Here is a 16,308-nt window from a genome sequence, read left to right on the forward strand (position 1 = left end):
GGACAGACAGATGGACAGGTGGATGGGATGGATGGATGGACGGACAGATGGACGGGCGGAACGGACGGACTGGTGGATGGGTGGATAGGTGGATGGATGGGTGGATGGGTGGATAGACGGATGGATAGATGGAGAAAGAGATGAGATGGACAGGTGGATGGATGGATGAATAGGTAAGTAGACAGGATGGATGGACGGATGGAGGAATGGACGGATGGATGGATGGGGGTTGGACAGGTGAAAGAGTAGGTGGGGGGGAGGGAGGAGGAGAGGAAGAAAATTATGGTATAAACCCTTAGGAAGTCTTCACAAGTCTTCACTCCAAAGAAAGGCTTCTCGTAGAATTTTAATAAGAATTGGGTATTGGCTCTTATTGCCTTCTAAGAGTTGTTGGAGATGGCTGTGTTTATACAAAAAGAATCTCTCTTTTCCCTACTTGCTCCAAGGTTCAGCCTTGAGACTCATGTTGGGAGCAAGAGGTCTGAAAGTGCTAGATCCCAATTTAACCTTGGACACCCTGGTGGCAGGGTGGCCCCAAAGCAAGTCCCCTCCATCCGAGAACACCACCTCTCATGGTCGGGGTGGTAAGAATCACTCACTGGCCACGTAGTTCTCATCCAGCTGCTTAAAGGAAAAGGTGACATTGTCCAGCTCTGACAGGGTCACCCAGATGTCCTCCAGCATGGTCCGTTCCTCCTTCTGCAGGAGGGAGACAGGGTGGAAGAGCTTCAGATGCCGTCCCTTCCCGGGGATTTCACTTAAAGATGCTGTGATTCGACCCCAGGTAACACACCAGGCTGTGGGCCTACCAGGCACAAGGTCCTGTGCTGGGCTGCCCAGGGCTGGATATGAAATCACATTTGCTCCTGGATCATGTTGTGCCTCCCAAGGTCAGAACCCATCTCTGTTCCAATGTGCACTGACCCTTCTTAGCCATTTCAAACCCAACACACCCAACAAAAGTCCCCATTTCCCCTCTCACGCACCTCCAGCAGCAAAGCGCACCAGCACTGGCCCAGGTGCCCAAGACCTAACCCTTTAAGGACTCCTCAGCATCTCCGTCCCCTCACCTCTGTCCCCTCATGGGGATGTACAGACCATCCCCAGGTCCTGCCGGCCCCGCCACCAAAACCTTCCCCTGACCCACCCACTTCCCCCACCCTCCTCAGCTCCCCAACTACAAGGACCACACCTGCCTCTCTGTAGGTCTCCTTCTGCGACCTTTGCCCTGAGCAAAGGGCAGACAGGGACAACCCTGGAGACGCAGGGAGAGCAGGGAAGCTGAGGGTTTACCAGGCCTAGGTTCCCCTGTGACTACGAGTTATCTTCCGAAAATTTAATTTGAACTCTATCTCCCACCTGCCTCAAAGCCTCTGAGTCCTCCCTCTGTTTCTAGAACAGTCCCAAGCCCTACAGACGTGGCTAACCTGATCCCCAAATCCCTCCAGCCTGCTAGTCTCTGGCCACACTGGCCTCTGCTCAGAGCCTTCGCACATGCTGTTCCCTTTGCCCAGCACACAATCTTCCTCAGACCATTCACCACACCAGCTGTGTGCTACCCAGGTTTTAGTTCAAATGTCCCCTCCTCAGAGAAGCGGGCTCTGACCACTGAGCCCGAAGATACTCAGCCCCATTCCATCTTCTGCAGAACTCCCCTTCTTTCCATCCCCACTGCTTCCAACTATCCCCTCTGCTCAGGCCGCTTCTTCTCCCCACTCCCAACCCCTGCTAGAAAGTGAGCTTCAGACCCATAACTCCCAGCTCAAAGCCTGGCACACCGTGGCGGCTGATGAAATGATGCACCAGGTCCCGGGTCCTCATCTGGCAAGAGCGCAGTGAGAGCTGAGTGTTCCAGCGGCCTTTCCCAGAAACCAAATGAAGCCCAGATCTCCTGCCTGGCAGACAGCCACAGTCAACACTGGCCAGCAGAGGGCGCGCCACGGCCACACTTCCCCATCTGGCCAGCAGCCTGGGGCTTCCAGCTTGGCCTGGGACAATGTCTAGGAGGCTCAGAGCCGCAGAGGTGGGGGGAGCTCCAGCAACCGGCACACGGGGTGGATATGGACGAGCAAAGAGCATAGAGCAAGGTCCACTGTGTTCTGCACTTCTGGGGGACATCAGCTCTGGGCACCAGCGCCCCCAGTGGCTGAGGCCTTGGCTCTGCCTCCCTAGGGCTGACAGAGGAACCCACCCGATTCTGAGCCCTGAGAGTAGATGGACAGGGCAGTCAGAGATAAAAGAGGAGATGCAGAGAAAGCAGGGCACCCAGGGGTTACCCAGGGAGAGTCAGACTCCCAGGGTTCCAACCTGAGTCCCTGGGCCTCAGGGTTCTCATCCTTAAAATGTGGACTGGAAGGGACCCATCTTGGGGCTACGGAGAGGATTAAATGAGATGCTATTTGCCTGATTACTGCCGAAGTCTGCTCTCCCAACCTCCCAGCGCCCCCTTGCTCTTCAGTAGTCTCAACCCCAACCAGCAACACGGGTGACTGGTTCAGTGGAGAAGTCAGACCCTGTTCCCTCCTCTACTCAAAACCTTCCCAGGGCTTACCACCACACAGAGTAACAGCCAACGCCCCTACCAAGCCTGCAAGACCCTGCACAATGTGAACCCTCCCCTGGTTCACTCTGCTCCAGCCACATGGGGTACCTTGTTTCTCAGACATGCAGGCTCCTGCCTCAGGGCCTTTGCACCTGCTGTGCTGTCTGCCTGGAAAGTTCCTCCCCAATATCCTCATGGCTCCCTCCCTCCCTTCCTTCAGTTCTTCAGTCAGATGCCAACCTCTCAGTGAGGGCTTCGTTGGCCACCTTATCAAAACTTTCAGTGGCTGCCACCTCAGACACTCTCACCTGCTTCCCTCCTTAGCTTTTCTCTCCTTAGCCTTCCTCGCTATATATGAGGGTTCCTCAAAAGGGGCCCTGTTGACATTTGGGGCCAGAGAACAATCTGTTGGGGAAGGGCACCCTGGACCCTGTAGAATGTTAGCAGCAACCTCAACCTCATTCACCAACCACCAGCAGCATCCACCTCTGCCCTCAGCTGTGACCATCTCAAATATATCCAGACATCATGACGTGTCTCCTCAGAGATAAAACTGCCCTGGCAGAGAACCACTGGTCTATACCATCGATTTTCCTTATTTACACCTGTCCCTCCCCCTACACACACACACACACACACACACACACACACACGGATAGAAGATTCCTGACTACAAGGACACTGTTCTGTTCACCATGGGATCCCCGTGCCTATAATGATGGCATACAGTCAGTGCTCAATAAATGCTGACTGAATGACGAGGTGTGTGTGAGCCTGAGTGAGCAACCACGGGCCGTCCCCTACCCTGTCCCGGGGAGGCGCCTCCTGGCCCCCTCACTCACCACAGCAGCTGGCGACAGCAGGGACTGGCAGTGCAGAAGGACGCCGGTGGCCGCCACCTGCTCCAGCCACTTGCGGCTGGCATCCCGGCTGCTGTCCTCGTACTCGCCGTTGTTGTTGTAGCGGAAGCTGAGGGCCGCCAGCAGCTGCTCGGAGAAGGTGCACACGGCGGCCACCAGGGCCTGGCAGAAGACGGCGTCCCGCCGCAGCTGCAGCTCGGTGTCTGGAGGGAGGCCAGGGACAGGCCCTGCTGGGCTGGGCGCTCTGGTGCCAGCCGCGGGCTCCCCCGCCCCAAAGCCCGGAGCCCCCAAAGCCCGGGGCCCCCGAAACCAACCTCCCACCAGACCCTCGGAGGCCGGCTGGCCAGAAGTTAATTAAGCCCAGCCAACCAAAGCCAAGTTCACAAAATCCAATTCTCTGAAAAGAAGCCAATTTGCCAACAGACTTAATTCTCTCAATGATCCATCTGCCTATTCAAAAAACAACAACAAAAACTTTTTCATTCTCCTAAGGCTTTCCCAAAACCCTTCCCCTCAGCTGTTCCTCCATGTGTTACAGGATTTCTTGGCCTTGACGGGGGATGACAAGGACACCAAGCATGTCTGCCAAGCTCCGTGCACGCTACCATTTTCTCTGTTTCTGAGAAGCCCACCTTCGTCCTTCGGGTCCCCTGCCACCGCCCAGGCCCCGCCAATTTCCCTGGCCCTGCTCTAGACGTGGTTTGCAGAACTGGCCGATTTCAATCAATCCATTGTACACGGTCCCAATCTTCTGGGAAAGATTACTTTTGATACTGGCTTCTGCCAACTGGTTTTCAGTGTCTGATGTTGAACGAGATCCTATTTTAGCTGCCCTCCTCAGAAGGGAGGGACAGAGAACACCTTCAACCCCCCCCACCCCCGCCTCCAGCCCACCATTGGCCCTTTCTTCTTCCCCTGTCTGCTGGGCAGGGAGTCCCAGGCCGGAGCTGAGGACACCACAGGCAAGGAGCCTCCCTCCTCATCACCCTCTTTCCTGTGCCTCCATCAAGATCCACCCAGGCCCAGGAGATGGCAAGAGCCAGGGCTCTTGGCCCCAGGGTCCTAAGACTTGTTCCCTGGAGACAAGAGGAAGAAATGAGATCTAAATGGTTCTTAGAGGGCCAGAGGCCGTGATGTTACCTTCCCCATGCGGGCCCCAATGACCATGGGAAAGTTGACCTTGGCTGGCAGAAGAGGTCTCCCTGGACTGCTATCAAGAAAGCCCCAGCCAGGACAGCCTCTCCTGGACACACTGGTATGTGCCAATCACAGACACTGCCCCATCAAAGGCCTCACCTGTGCATTTCAGCAAGGCCAGGAGCAGCTGGTTCTTCCCATCTGGAAGGAGAAGGCAGAGAAAAGACAGGCTGAGAGGAGTCTGCAGAAGGGGCGGTGCGGGAGCTCCTCGGTGGCTCAGTCGGCTGAGCGTCAGCCTTTGGCTCAGGTCATGATCTTGGGGTCCTGGGATCCAGCCCCACGTCAAGCTCCCTGCTCAGTGGAGAGTCTGCTTCTCTCTCTGCCCCTCCTCCCCAGCTGTGATCTGTCTCTGTCTCTAATAAGTAAATAGAATCTTTAAAAAAAAAAAAAAGTGGGGGCACCATGTAGCTGGGCGCTCCCCATGGCTCAGGCGCTCGGAACCCCCCACAGCAAAGTGCCCCCTTCCCCCAGCACACACCTGCTGTGCTAAGGAAGCTTCCGTTGAATACCGAATGAATTCTAGGAACCCCAGACATCCAGGCAACGGAACCCCAAGTGTTTCCATGTGCCCACCAAAGAGACTGAAGCCGGCCCCTCCGACTTGTGGGCCAGAGCCCAGGCGTGGGCGCACACTCACACGTGGACATATGCACAGGCATGTCCTCGGGTCCTTGTACACATCCCACATAGCCACGGCCTGGCACACCCGTGGACAAAGCCCAGACCTTCCAGAGACGGGCCTCACATCCTCTCTTTCCTGCAGAAAGAGGCTCTTGGGCCCAGTAGGGGCTCACGAGGAAACTCAGACAGGCCTTCGGAGTCAGCCTCTCCAGCTGTCCTGGAGAGACCCGAGGCGCAGGCTGGCGTGGGAGTAACAGCCACTGTTACTACCGCGGGGCACCCACTTCCTGACGGCTTCCCGTGTGCCACACCGTTGTGGCACATGGGAATGAGGCGGCCCGATGAACCCATTTTACATGTGAAGGTGTGGAGGCAGAGAGAGATCAAAGAACCTGCCGAAACCAAGCAGCCCGGCGTGGGAGAGCTGAGACTCAGTGATCTGGCTGCAGAATCCGTGCTCTTAACTGACTGTAGTTTGGAAAACGGGATGGCTCGGGGCCAACACAGACTTCCAAATCAGAGGCTGCTCTTCCCAGGGCGGGCGGCCATGAGGCCTAGCACATGACCTGCTGGCCTGGGGCTTCTCCAACCCAGGAGGCCCAGGCTCAAACACCGCCAAGGACCCAAGAGGTCACATCAGAAGTCTGAGGCACACAGCAGGTGGCAGGGAGGCCTGGGGAGTGGGGGTACCCGGACAGCACCCTCGGCCCCCCTCTCTAGCCGGATGTGAATGTGGGACTGCAGGCCTATTACCTGCCAGATCTTCTGACTGTTCGAGAGCAGTCGGAAAGCTACTTTTTTTTTTTTTTTTTGAGAAAGAGAGAGCATGTGAGTGGTTGGGGGCAGGGAGAGAGAGAATCCCAAGCAGGCTCCATGCTCAGCAGGGAGCCCTATGCAGGACTCAATCTCATGACCCTGAGATCACGACCTAAGCCGAAGCCAAGAGCCAGATGCTTAACTGACTAAGTCACCCCTAGAAATCTAGATTTTTATGTGACTTCTTGGATTATAAATACTGGCAGTGGATTCACATTTAATGCTACAGTATCCAAACCTACCTGTGGGCCCCCAGCCCACAGGTATTATAACAAATAAAAGGAATTGAATTAAATCCATCATTTCGGAGCCAGAGAAGGAAAAACCAGTTCAGCCTTCTCAGCCTCCTGCCTGCAAGGAAGCCCCAGGCGCCCAGGATCGGCAGCTCCCAGGTCAATCAAGGCCCAGGGCCATGCCCAGGGCAAGATGCTCAGCTGAGAAAGGGGCACCCGCTCTCCTTGTTCTCCTGGGCATGGACAGACATGGGACATGAGACAGACCCATTCCTGATCTTTCTACATCCCACGTCAAGAACCGAAGGCTACAGAACATCCTTCCCTGACCAACTCACCTTCCACGTATCTCTGAATGTTGTCCACCAGGGTCTTGATGGAGTTGGGAAGGTTCCAAGGGTCCTCCTGGATGCTGATCTGGATCAAGCTCCGGCCACGGATTGTACACTCTTCTTTCTGTTTGAACTCTGGGGCAGGAAAGTGAGAGAGGTAGCTTTGAAGAATGATGGCACAAATGCCTCTAGCCCATCACCAGATCCCAAAGCTCAGGATCCTAGATCAAGGATGCTGGCAGGGGGTGTCTGGGTGGCTCAGTGGGTTAAAGCCTCTGCCTTTGGCTTAGGTCATGATCACAAGGTCCTGGGATCAAGCCCCGCATCGGGCTCTCTGCTCAGCAGGGAGCCTGCTTCCTCCTCTCTCTCTGCCTGCCTCTCTGCCTACTTGTGATCTCTCTGTCAAATAAATGAATATCTTTAAGAGAAAAAAAAAAAAAGGATGCTAGCAGGACTCTTTAGAATTAACTGGTCCATGGAAGGCAAATCCATGGGAAGTATGCTACTGATTCACAATACCGCACTCGTGGCAGACATCACTAAAAAATCTCCACATTCCTTCCCTCTAGTCTGAGCCTGCAGCTTCTCAGTTATAACCAACCCAGTGCAGACATCACAAATCAATCACCGCATCCTTTTCTCCCAAGCCTGGATGTGGTCATGGAAAAATTCTCAGGTACTACCTCCTCACCGCCACAATCAAGCTAGCGCATACATTTTCCCTATATAGAGAGGGAAGTCTTGGCACAGAACCTTGCCTAAAGTCACACAGCTGGGTAATGACAGAGACGGGATTTGAACCTGGCCCCAGCAGGACCATTCAAAGGCCAGGCCCCTGTCCTTTTCCTCTTTCTTCCTATGAGGTCTCAGGTTTCTGAGATATCTGTGGTTTTTCTGAGTTTGACCTTTCTGCTTGTTGAGGCCCATCCCTGGGAGAGATGACCATGAGACAACAGGAGGGACAGAGGACCTACGACACTCCCACGCCTCACCACTTCCCACCCTTATTTAAGGAGCAACTCTTGCACTCAACCAAGAACTCCTTGAGGTCGGGGCAGTATCACATCCATCTTGGGGTCCCAAGCACCCAGCACAAGGCCTGGCACAAGCTGGTTCCTGGGAATTACTGGATGGATAGATGCATGGATGATGGATGGATGGATGGATGGATGGATGGACAGTGGATGGGTGGGGGTGGGTGGGCGTGTAGACAAGATGGTGGACAGATGGATGGGTAGATGGTAGGCAGGTGGGCATGTGAATGAGTGGGTGGATGGGCAGATGAATGGATGGACAGTGGAGGGGTGGTGGGTGATGGGTAGGCGTGTGGATGAGTGGTGGGTGAGTGGGTGCGTATACAGGTAGGTAGACGGACGGACGCATGGCACGTGAGTGGGCGGACAGGCACACAGATGAGTTGGTAGATGGATGGTGGGTGGGTGGGTGCGTGGGTGGTTGGGTGGGCATGCAGATAAGTCAGTGGATGGACGGATGAATGAAGGGACAGGGGATAGGTGGTAAGTGGGTGGGTTAGTATGTGGATAAGTAAGTACAAGTGGGTGGATGGTGGGCAGGTGGATGGATGGTGGGTGGGTGCGTGGGTCGATGGGGGCAGTGGATGGATGGACAGTGGATGGGTGGCTGATGTATGGTATGTGGACGAGTGGGTGGGCGAGTACACCGACGACAGATGGTTGGGCAAATGGGAGAAAAGGCTGGTGAGAAGACACAAATGTCATTCTCTTTCTCTCCGTCGTTTCAAGAATCAAGGCTCGATCTGGTGCCGGTAAATCCGTAAGGCTTCTTTAACTCACTGATCCCTCTCAGGAAAGCACGAAGAGCTCTGGGCGGGCCCACAGCATACCTAATGACAGTATAATGACCTTTTTTTGTGGATGCTTCCAGTGGATTTAGCATCGTGGTAATCATGACTTCCTAGGAGGTAATGCTGGTTTTCCTCATACACGGGGAAGTTAAAGTAGCTCTTTTCAAGATTAAATTTTTAAAAGGGAAATATTTTCACGAAAAGTTACGTCAATGCTAACAAAGACAGCAAATGAATTTGGTTTTAAAAAAACATGAAGATGGAGGTAGGGTCTGTGAGAGCAACTAAAAGGATGAAGGAGGGAAAGTGGGAATTTAGCAAGCTGCTCTGGTCCTTCCCTCATGTTACAAACACACAGACAAAGGCCCCAGAAAGGCTCAGGACCAGTCCAGGGGTCTGCGAACTGTTTTGGAAAGAGCCTCAGAGGAGCTGGTTTAGGCTCTGCAGGCATGTGGTCTGTTACAAATAGTTTCTGTCTTTATTTTTACAACTCTTCATTAAAAAAAAAAAAAAAAAATCACTCTCAGCTCCTGAGAATAAAACAAGCTACAGGTGGATATCATCCAGGAGCTGAACTTGAGCTTGCTGACCCCAGGACTAGCCCACAGCCAGGGGGCAGGAGAGGGACAAAGCTGGGATTATGACCCAGGTGTCCTGCCCCATCCGGCACGCATTCCCCATGGCAGGCTGTCTCCCTGCTGGGGGCGAGACGCCATTCCCAGCCTCGGGACTCCTGTCCGCTCACCTTGTAGGCTGTGGTCCATGGGGAAATGCTTGGTCTCTTCAAAAGCCCTGCTCATGACTGGCCCCTTGAGGAGTGCGTGGATGGAGTCCACCTGGGCAGCAGGAAGCTCCAAGTTAGTCTGGCCCCTTCAGCCCTCCAGGGAACGCAACCCACAGCCCCTACCCCAGCTCCTGGCTCTTCTGTTCTCACCAGGGGTGATGGGAGGACCCCGAGGTCAGGCTGGGGGTGGGGACAAAGGTCCTACCTGGTTAAAGAGATGCTCCAGGCAACCGTGAAGCTTATCCTGCTTGTCTGACGGGATCCGCATGTCACAGGGCAGCTCATCCCCTAGAAAAAGGAAGAAGCCATGGCCACCAACTATCCCTGCCCCATTCATCCACATCTTCCCAACCTTGGCCAAGAAGGCGGTATAGGAACAGAGTTCCAAAGCCCCAGGCATATCTGGAGTTAGAAGACTCAGATCCTGGCTGTGTGACACTGGGCAGATCACCTGCCCAAACTGAGCCTCAGTTTCTTCATCTGCAAAACAGACCCCAGGAACTAGAGCATTACACAATGTCAAGTCATTGTCATTATTCCATTCTGCAAATGAGGAGCCAGACGGCCAGAGAAAAAGAAGCTGGATGTCAAGTCTCCAGATTCATCTCCCAGCTGTTTGAGTTAAATCACCTCCCACACATAAGCTCCTGCCTAAAACCTCCCCAGGGACACTTTATGTGGCTAAACATCTTACGTGATGAAACATTTATCTGAAGTTTAGCAATATCGTCAATTATACTCCAGCTTCTTTTTCTTCTGTCAAACTGAAGTATAATTACAATTAAATCTGTAGGCACGGACTAGCTCGGGAAGAGGCCAGAAGGCAGCAGGGACAGTGGGAGCTGGGGAACCCACGGCCGGGTGACCAGGGCGGGAGAGAGGCTTGTCATCGCCCGCCCTCTCATGCCTTCTGAAATGGGAACCGTGTGGATGTATGACCTAAGCACAAAATAAATTTTTTTAAAGGCTGTAATCAATGAAACTAAAATAAAAACAAATTTCAGCCCTTCAGGGAAAGCTGCAAGTGCAGTCTAGTCTCATTTATAAGCGATTGTTTCTGTCTGTGTGTCCAGCGGGCCATCCACCCACACGTCCATCTGTGCAGAAATACGCGCTCACCAGTCATCTCCAAATACCACCCCTGCGGTCACTTCTAGGGGACGGGGTGACACTCTGACTTCTTCTTCTGACTTCTTCTGCTCTTTTCTGGGTCATCAGAAACGTTGGTTTGAGCATGCGTCATTTTTACAGAGAGCGTCAGGTCACCCTACTGGAGTGACATCACTGTCCGACACTCCCGTCTGTCAGCGCATCTGTCCCTACTGTTCCGGGTCTGGGACATTCATGGAGAACATGGGCTCCACAAGCACCAGGACCTTCGTCTCTCCCTTCACGGCTGAGGTCCTAGCACACAGTGGGTGCTCCAAAAACAGCTGTTGACTACGTGATTGAAAGGGAATATGCCACCACTCTACGCGAAGTAATAGAATAAAAGCGAAATAAGCAAAACAGAATCCCGGTGCGGGGAGGCGGCTCTCCGGGAGCACGAGCCGCTGCACTCACCAGACCCCATCTCGTCACTGCCCAGGTAGGAGCTGTTACTTCTCACGCTGGTGTACGACAGGACCGAGTCCCGGTTACTGTTACACTCACTGCAAAGGGGCAGAGAGGAAGGGATGTGTCACCCTCCGGGGCACACCTTCAGGTCCCAGCTCCCAGATCCCACATTCTCCTGGCCCCCTGACCCCCAGTGCCAGAGACAGGGAGGGCTGTCCGGGTGGGTAAGCTCAGAAAGGACAGGGGATCAAATCTCACAGTTCTTCCCTTCACCTTTTTGACAATTAAGGGAAAAATCGCAGGACCCCAAAATGTAAGAATGGAACTCTCGGACTAGGGACAGGAGGCCCCAAGGACACTGAGCACCCAGTTAGCCCGAGCATCCCAATGTGTTAACACCAAGCCAGAAACACTGACCAGCGGCTCCGGTGAAGACAGAAAGAAAATGAAAAGGCTGGACTGGGGTGAAGGGTTTTCTCGTCCCATGTGGCCAGTTCTGTTTTCTGACGCACCCCGTAAGATTCTATTTTATTCACGATGGTCGAACGTTACATAACCTTTCGCTGGAGACCACAAGGCTTGTTTACTCGAGGCAAGAAATTCGATTTACCCGCTATATAGTTGACGATGGGAAACTGAGTTTTTAGTGTTATTTAACCCACTAATTAGGACTTTGCTGATCTGGTTATAATTAACCTAACCAGCAAGAAAACAATTCAGAATCTCTCAGAGTTAGAAAGGGGGGAAAACACTCTTTTCCTCCCTGCATCAAGTAAAAATATATGGTGTTCGTTGTAGGAACCGTCTGTCTTATGTTGAGTTTTAAAACACCGTCTGTCTAAAACACAGCACAGACCTTGACCTTTTCTTCGTCCACATTCCATGAACAAGTGCAGAGCCGAACTGCGGCCAAACAGACGGATGGGGGCCACGGGGGACCACAGGGGGCCACGGGGGACCAGGCCCTGCAACGCTGGCCTCAGGGCAGGAGAGCCAAAGGGGGAATCTGGGATGTGCTCTGGGGGTCTCAGAGAATCTCCCAGAACCAACTGGTTTAGAACACTGCTCCATCCCACTGTTTTCTAGGAAATGTCCCACTGATTCTGACTTCCAATCCTGGTGCGGGGATTCTAAGATACCAGTGTCCTCAACTCTCCCCCGGCCATCCACATCCAACCCCACAGGATCCGCACGTGATGACCTCACCTGTAGGAGTCACGGTAGCTCATGGTGTCATGGCCCGAGTCCTCCTGTTCCTCCTCAGACACCTTGAAACACACCTTCTTGATGCCCCCGTGGTCGGCCCTGTCCATCTCGCTCTCGTCACTGACCAGCGGCGGGGATGAGGCCTCCTCGGCCAAGGGGGGATCACAGGACACACCGGAGGTGGGCTCCGTGATGGTGGACAGCAACCTGTGGGACCAAAGGGTGTCAGCTTAAAGGCATAGGGCCCCAGCTTCATTCTCCTCCAGGAAGGTCTCAGATAAGGCCCTGACTTTGGGCCTGGCCTCTGACTCAAAACACAGGGAGCCATCAAATGCTTCCTATCCCTTCCCTGAAAATCCGGCCAGCAACTCTACAGATACACATACACCGTCTCTCCTGTAGGGGGCATGACGTAGGGGGCAGGAGGTTTATTCAGGCGAAGCCACAGGAGGCTCAAAAAGCACCGAACACAACTAGGAAACTCCGCATAAAAGGCCCAGAGAGAAAATCTCTTCAGCTTTGCAGGCCCTCACAGTCTGCTACTACTCAACTCCTCCACGCTGCTGCTGTGGTGGGAAAGCATCACAGACAAGATATAAACAAATGGGCATGGCTATGTTCCAATAAAACTTTATTAAAAAGAAAAAAAAAAAACAAGCAGTGGGCTGAGCTGGATTTGGCCTACAGGTCATAATTCATCAGTTCCAGGCCCAGAATATAACGGTTAAGCGCATAGGGTTTTAAGACAGGCCCCAGATTCAAATCACAATGCTACCATTTCCTAGCTTAGAGACCTAAAGCAACTACTTAACCTCTCTGAGGCTCAGTTTCTTCAGCTGCAAAATGGAGTCATACCAGTAACTGTGTCCTAGGTAGCTGTCAAGATTAAGGGACTAAGGGGCGCCTGGGTGGCTCAGTGGATTAAGCCTCTGCCTTCGGCTCAGATCATGGTCCGGGGGTCCTGGGATCGAGCCCCACATCGAGCCCTGCATCGGGCTCTCTGCTCAGCAGGGAGCCTGCATCCCCCCCACCCACCCTCACCGCCTGCCTCTCTGCCTACTTGTGATCTGTCAAATAAATAAAATCTTTTAAAAAAAAACAAAAAGATTAAGGGACTTAAAACGTACAATGTTCAGAAAAGCGTCTGGTGCCTTGCAGGTGACCACTGGACCCCCCGACCTCCCCCACCTCCCCCCTCAGTGGGCTCCGCGTTAGCATTTGCCCCACCCTGCAGGTGAGGCTCAGACAGGCCAAGCGCCTCAGTCGCACGGCTCTCGCCTCCAGAACCTACATTATTTTTCCTTTATACAGGACAATTTCCAACTCCCACAAAAGCAGAAGGAACAGCATGAGACGCCCCAGGGACCCCGCAGGCCACTGCAGCCCTGGCAACTCAGGGCCCACCTCTGTCTCCTTACTTGTTCCCAAGCGGAGGTAAAACTCCGCTTGAGTATTTAAGATGATTCTAAGATATCATGAATTTCCCCCATAATGACTTTTACGTGCGTCTCTAGCACATAAGCACTTTCTTTTAAAGCAATGTTCTTCACTGTCGCCCCACCCCCACTCCCCAGAAACGTTTAGCAATTTAGCACATTTCCTGCGAGGCAAACATTTAGCAATGCCCAGAAACATTTCTATTTGTCACAACTGATGTGGGGGAGGAGGGGGGCACTTCTGGGCTCTGGTAAGTAGAAGCCCACAGGGTCACTAAATGTCTCACAGCACACGGGATGGCCCCACAGCAGAGAACGACCCAAGCCCAAAATGCCAGTAGTGTCAAGGCCGAGAAACCGTCTTGCAAACATAACCAGTCTGCTATCACCACATCTAACAAAATCAGTAATTCCCCAATACCATCTCGTATGCCCACCCATATTCAAATGTCCCTAACAGTCTTAAAGGTGTCTTTTCACAGATGATGTGTTGAAAACAGATTCTTGACCAGGTCCAGATGTTGTACACGGCTGATGTGTGTCTCAAGTCTCTCTTCTTCCTCCCTGTACCTGCTGCCCCACCCCCACCCTCACCTGTGTGTTAAAGAGACTGGGTCACTTGTCTTCTAGAATCACCCACGCTATAGATTTGGCCACCTGCCTTCCCAGAGTGCCACTTCAGCACCCTCTATCCCCCACATCCCGTCGCTGAGTAGTTAGACCCAGACTCTGGCTGGAGGACGGACATTTCCACTGTGTGTCCTGTGGCATGACACCGAGAAGGACATGTCCAGCGGTCTCTCCTTCTGCAAAGAAAGTTCCCTCCAAACCTTTCTCCAAATAGCATCAGCATTTCCTAGTGACTGCTGCCCACATCCATTATTTCATTAGAGCAGTGGTTCTCCATCGGAGGGGGAGGCTCTACCCACCCCCCACCACCTCCCGCAGGGAGCATTTGGCAATGTCTGAGGACATTTCTGGCTGTCACAATCTTGGACCAGGGGAGCCACAGTATCTCGAGGATACAGACCAGGGGCATCACTAAGTCACCTATGAGGTAACCCCACAGTGCCCCCCCCAATACAAAGGGTTATTCTACCCAAAACGTTGGCATTGCTGAGGCTAGCAAATGCTGACACTCCCACTCCCTCCCCTGTTCCCTCTGGGGCCGGACGCACCTGTTAATCTGGGTGACATACTGCTTCATCTCCTTCAAGGCCACGTCCAGTTTGGTGAAGAGCTGCCGGTAGGCTCCCTGGATCTCACGGTCCTCCTGTTTGAGTAGGAAGCTCAGGCCCCGGTCCTCCTGGATAGCAGTTTCACTGGCGGACCCAAAGCCACTGTCGTTGAGGCCCTGCTGTTGGAGGTCCCCGTCAGCAGCAGGCAGGCACTTCCAGGATGGGGCAGCCATGGTGGTGATACAGTGCTGGGTGTAGGACATGGGGTTCAGGTGGCCTACAGCAGGAGGAGAGGGGGCGCTCGTTTGGAAACAGCCTCCAGACACCCATAAACCCCTTAGAAATATACAAACCTATTCCATGGATCCCAATGAGTGAGAAAAACTTTCTATTAAATATTCGTTTAATTGACTAGATAACTTGGAGAGGAAAGTTTCAGTTTGAGATGCTTTTAACCACCATGAAACTTTTCCTGACTGGAACACAGACATGATGGCTGGTACTACAGCAGCCATTTTACATCATAAGGCATCCTTCAGGAAAGAAGCCACCTCTAGAGATGGTGAGCTAGAAGGAACCTGGATCCCTGATGGCTAACTGGGGAGCCACCACTCTAGTCCTGGACTACTGGTCTCTGGACATGTTTCCACAGACCTGAACACAACATCTAACAGACACACGCAGTTACCTTGCTCGGGGTCAAGGCCGATGAGGGAGGGTTTACGACCGAAACGGATACTGAAGGACCTGCCAACTGAGGGAGTGGTCTTGGGGTAGGACACTTCCATGAGGTTGACGTGGCAATTGGTGGGGCAGAAGTCCAGGCCACACAGCGGATGGGGTTCCGGGGATGCTTGTTTGAAGGGTGGGCTGACCCTGCTCTTCAACTGGGCTGCAAACTGAGAAAGGTGGGGGATATGGGGTCATGATTCAGGGGTCTGGGAATTCCGGCCCACCTCTAGCACCCACTTCACCCTAGTCTAGGCCAGACATTCCAAAACTAGATAAAATGCCAACAGCTTCGAAGGGAAAAGTGAATTCCCCTACACTTGCCTTTCACTGCATCCAGATTTCAAGGACGGTATGGGGAGATCTGAGGCCTCCAACTACCCACCCACATTCATTTCTTCACCTCAGCTGCTCTGACCTATCCGTGAGGAACCATCTCTCCCCAAAAGCATGAGAAGGAGAGGGGCCACCTTCTTGTGATGGTGTGATAGCTGAGCACCTGGATACAACCATGCCTGAAGTTCACCTCTGGACTTTTAAGTAACATAAACCAATAAATACTCCTGTTTGTTTAATGTATGTTGGGTTGAATTTTAACATTTACAACCAAAACAGTCCAGGCTGAGACCCTTTGGGGTGCAAGTACCTCCTGGTAGCAGGCAATCCTCTGGCCGATGCTCTCCAGCTTGGTGTCACAGATGTTGCGGAACTCGTAGTGGGACATGGTCTTGATGTTATTGTTCAGGGCCATGAGCCGCCCACAGTTCTGCACAAAGACACTGTCATCGGCAGCAAAGGCCTTGAGGATCTGCAGAAACACGAACCACCACTGAGCACACACTGTGCACCAACGAGGGTCTTAAGCAGTTTCTCTATGGTGATCCCTGTAGGCTTGTAATAGCCCCGTGAGATGGGGTCGGCTACCGGCAGATAAATAAACTGAGGCTAAAGAGAAAAGAGGAAAGGGGGAAAAAGCGACTCTCCTAAATCCC

The 16,308-nt window shown here is 53.1% G+C and overlaps 1 protein-coding gene across 1 annotated transcript in view; it reads right to left on the minus strand.

The window, feature by feature from the left end:
- The window catches only part of PREX1 (phosphatidylinositol-3,4,5-trisphosphate dependent Rac exchange factor 1), a 177,191-nt gene that overhangs the window by 9,029 nt on the left and 151,854 nt on the right, over positions 1-16,308 (minus strand). Inside the window, exons 23-33 of the mRNA XM_059407188.1 lie at positions 15,963-16,124; positions 15,276-15,486; positions 14,588-14,864; positions 11,974-12,180; positions 10,774-10,862; positions 9,416-9,498; positions 9,172-9,262; positions 6,608-6,736; positions 4,699-4,740; positions 3,385-3,605; positions 600-699 (exon numbers count right to left, since the gene is read on the minus strand). Of these exons, the coding sequence (XP_059263171.1) occupies positions 600-699; positions 3,385-3,605; positions 4,699-4,740; positions 6,608-6,736; positions 9,172-9,262; positions 9,416-9,498; positions 10,774-10,862; positions 11,974-12,180; positions 14,588-14,864; positions 15,276-15,486; positions 15,963-16,124 (1,612 nt within the window). The remainder of the gene's footprint in view (positions 1-599; positions 700-3,384; positions 3,606-4,698; positions 4,741-6,607; positions 6,737-9,171; positions 9,263-9,415; positions 9,499-10,773; positions 10,863-11,973; positions 12,181-14,587; positions 14,865-15,275; positions 15,487-15,962; positions 16,125-16,308) is intronic.

Source organism: Mustela nigripes, chromosome 7, assembly GCF_022355385.1.
Source record: "Mustela nigripes isolate SB6536 chromosome 7, MUSNIG.SB6536, whole genome shotgun sequence".
NCBI lineage: Eukaryota > Metazoa > Chordata > Mammalia > Carnivora > Mustelidae > Mustela > Mustela nigripes.